This window comes from Vicia villosa, linkage group LG1 (genome assembly GCF_029867415.1).
Source record: "Vicia villosa cultivar HV-30 ecotype Madison, WI linkage group LG1, Vvil1.0, whole genome shotgun sequence".
In the NCBI taxonomy this organism is placed as follows: Eukaryota; Viridiplantae; Streptophyta; class Magnoliopsida; order Fabales; family Fabaceae; genus Vicia; species Vicia villosa.
This window is the reverse complement of record NC_081180.1, coordinates 128,414,137-128,417,601: the sequence shown is the minus strand read 5'-3', so window position 1 is coordinate 128,417,601 and position 3,465 is coordinate 128,414,137. Positions and strand designations below refer to the sequence as shown.

The following is a 3,465-nucleotide window of genomic DNA, read 5'->3' as shown; positions in this document are numbered from 1 at the left end:
TGACATACCCCTTCATGAAATACCACTTAATGAGGTTGTAGATGAGATTGTAGATGAGACTGAAGTTGTGCTTGAGGAGATGAGGAATGAAACTGAATTGCTAGCTGATCATGGAAGGGATAAGGATGCAGTAGATACTGATGATAATGGACAAAGGGTTGGGGAGGTTGATGATGGGCATAGTTCTAATACTTTTGAAGATGAAGACTTCAATTATGATAGTGCAATGGAGGTAGTATTCGATGATGACTCTAATGAGTATGAAACTGAGTTGGAAGAAGAAGTTGGTAACCTACTTGAAGATGATAATGTAGGAGAAAAGGGCAAAAAAGGTAAGGAAAAGTGGGAAGAAACCAAAGATGAATTGAAAGGCAGTGATAATGAAAGTGAGGATCTAGAAAGTGAGTGTGACAGTGATGATAGCAGTAAAGTTAAGAGAAAGAAGTTTCCAATATTCAAGGAACAAAAGGATATGTCCAACTACAAGTGGGAGGTGGGAACATATTTTACCACAAAAGATAATTTTAAAGAAGCAATTACAACTTATGCAGTCCAATCTGGAAGAGACCTAAGGTACACTAAGAATGACAAGATAAGGGTGAGGGTTAGGTGTAAAGAAGGATGTTAATGGCAAGCATACTGTGCTAAGTTGCCTAATGAGGATACTTGGCAACTAAGAAAGATAGTAGACACTCATAATTGCAGTAGAGAGTATAATGTGAAGATGTTGAAGACTAAATGGTTGAGCAAAAGAATAAAAAATTCACTTAAGACCAACCCTAGAATGAAGTTGAAAGACATAAAGGAAAAGGTTCAAAAAAAAAGTGGAATGTGGGGGTCAACAAGACAAAGGCTATAAGAGCTAGGTTTGCAGCTAGAGACATGGTTGATGGATCTTTCCTTGGGGATTATACAAGGATTTATGACTACTGCCATGAGTTGTTAAGAGCAAACCCAGGTTCAACTGTGAAATTGAATGTTCAACCAGCTCAAGAAGGTTCTGATGATCATAGGATTCACTTCAGAAGGTTGTACATTTGTTTTGCTGCTTGTAAGGAAAGTTTCAAATTAAGCAGGCATTTCATTGGGCTTGATGGATGTTTCTTGAAAGGACTTTGTGGAGGTCAAATCCTTGCAGCCATTGATAGAGATCCAAATGATCAAATGTTACCCATAGCATTTGCAGTGGTGGAGAGTGAAAACAAGGATAGCTGGACATGGTTCTTGGAGTTGCTTATTGCTGACCTTGGTGGAAGGGAAGAGTGCCTGACATACACATTTATTAGTGATCAGCAAAAGGTATGATTCATATTGCATTTACATTTTGCATTTACATTTTGCTTATACACCTTTCTTATACACTTTGCATAGGGATTATTGCCTGCAATGGAAGAGCTTCTGCCTAGGGTAGAACAAAGATTTTGTGTCAGACATTTATACAACAACTTTAGGAAGAGGTATCCTGGAAAAAAACTTAAAGAAATTATTTGGAAAGCTGCCAAGTCTACTTATTACCAGGCTTGGGAAAAGGGAGATGAAGGTAATGAAGGATGTGAGTGTGGAAGCATACAAGCACATGATGAGCACCCCTCCAAGATTTTGGAGTAGATCATACTTCAAGACATATAACAAGTGTGATGCTGTTCTGAATAATATGTCAGAGGCTTTCAATAGTGTCATATTGGATTCTAGGTCCAAACCATTGATAACCATGGTAGAGGAAATCAGAACATATATGATGGAGAGGTGGGCTACAAACAGGTTGAGGTTTGAAAGGCTAGCATATGAAGAAGTGCTACCAAACATTAGAAGGAAGATTGAGAAAACAAACTCATACACAAACATGTGGCTAGTCAGGTATAGAACATTTCTGATTTAAACTCATTAGATTTAAACTCATTAGAACATTTCTGTGTATTGTATTTCAACTCAGTGGAACATTTTTGTTTATTGTATTTCAACTCAGTTGAACATTTTTGTTTATTGTTTTTAAACTCAGTGGAACAGTTTTGATTATTGTATGTATTGTTAGGATGTCTGATGAGCATATCTTTGAAGTGAGGCATCTTGAAAATTCTGCAGAAAAGTTCACAGTCAACTTGAAGGATAGAGTTTGTTCATGCAGAAGATGGGAGCTGACAGGCCTACCTTGTGTGCATTCACTTTCAGCCATGAAGAGTAGGAATCATAAGGTTGATGACTACATACCTGATTATTATAGAAAGTCAAGATATGTAGAAGTCTATAAACCTGTTATTTTTCCAGTTAATGGCTCTAATCTTTGGGTAAGAACAGAGTACCCTGATGTTCTGCCCCCAAAATATAGGAAAATGCTTGGAAGGCCTAAAAAGAGAAGGAATTTAGAGCAAGGTGAAATTGACGGGTCTGATAGAAAAATGAGAAGGACTGGATTTATTGTTTCATGCAGTAGGTGTAAAAAACCAGGTCACAACAAACTTACATGTAAGGTTCCTTCAACTACTCAAGCTTCCCAATCAGTTTCTGCCCAAGCTTCTCAACCGGTCACTGCCCAAGCTTCCCAACCAGTCACTGCCCAAGCATCTCAAGCAACACCTCAAGCATTTCCTAATCAAGCTTCCCAACCAGTCACTGCCCAAGCATCTCAAGCATCTCAAGCAAAGTCCAAGAAAATCCATTTAAAATCAAAGAAGTTGCCAGTTAGGAGGCCAGCTACCCCTTTCACACCACCTGGTCCTACAACAAGATTGAATGCAGCCAGAACAGCTGTAGGCCCAACAACAAGAAGGACAACTCCTACCAAGAGAGCCACCCCAAGCTGGAAAATTTAGTTTATGTTTTGAACAACTACTGTTATGTTATGAATTAGCACTCTTAAGCATCTTTTATGTAGCATCTTTTTGGACAACTACTGTTAGTTTTTTGGACAAGCATATGTTAATTATGTAGCATATTTTATGTTATGAAACTGATGTAACTACTGTTAGTTTTTTGACAACTTATGTTGGTGTTAAGCAACAATGTCAATCCTTATGTTAAACCTTATGGTTGTTGCAGTTATTAAGCTTGAGATGTAAACATAACAAAAATGGAAAACTCATAATTTAAACACTTAAATCAACCTTTAATTGAAATTGTAAATGATACATCTGTTACAAACTTTTTTTACACAAATCCAATGTGTAGCATCTGACCTAACAACAACCTATGTTAAACTGGTTGACCTTATTACAACATCCTAACAACAACAACTAAAAGTAAACAAAACAGACTCCTCCAAATTTTTTCTATCTTCATGCTCTTCTTTGATTGATTCTGCAATTCTGTAATCTTCTTCTTTAAACACTCGACCTCCATTTTTGCAGCATCAATATCATGTTCAAGCTTCTCCAACCTACTCTTTTGATTCCTCATAAAGTGATTTTTTCATCCTCAGCATCATCATAGAACCATTGAAAGTAGCCACATCCAGGTTGTGTTGAACCC

At 37.3% G+C, this 3,465-nt stretch overlaps 1 protein-coding gene across 1 annotated transcript; it reads left to right on the top strand.

The window, feature by feature from the left end:
* The first annotated feature begins 882 nt into the window (after positions 1–882).
* Positions 883–2,810, top strand: LOC131653730 (uncharacterized). The gene is made up of 4 exons (XM_058924005.1): positions 883–1,299; positions 1,372–1,540; positions 1,662–1,857; positions 2,000–2,810. The coding sequence occupies exons 1-4, from the start codon at positions 883–885 to the stop codon at positions 2,808–2,810; spliced, it is 1,593 nt and encodes a 530-aa protein (XP_058779988.1).
* Positions 2,811–3,465: the final 655 nt, after the last annotated feature.

Coding starts and splice junctions, on each gene's coding strand:
- LOC131653730 (XM_058924005.1), top strand. CDS start 883: ATGGTTGATGGATCTTTCCTTGGGGATTATACAAGGATTTATGACTAC. Junction 1,300..1,371: donor TTATTAGTGATCAGCAAAAG/GTATGATTCATA, acceptor CACTTTGCATAG/GGATTATTGCCTGCAATGGA. Junction 1,858..1,999: donor ACAAACATGTGGCTAGTCAG/GTATAGAACATT, acceptor TTTTAAACTCAG/TGGAACAGTTTTGATTATTG.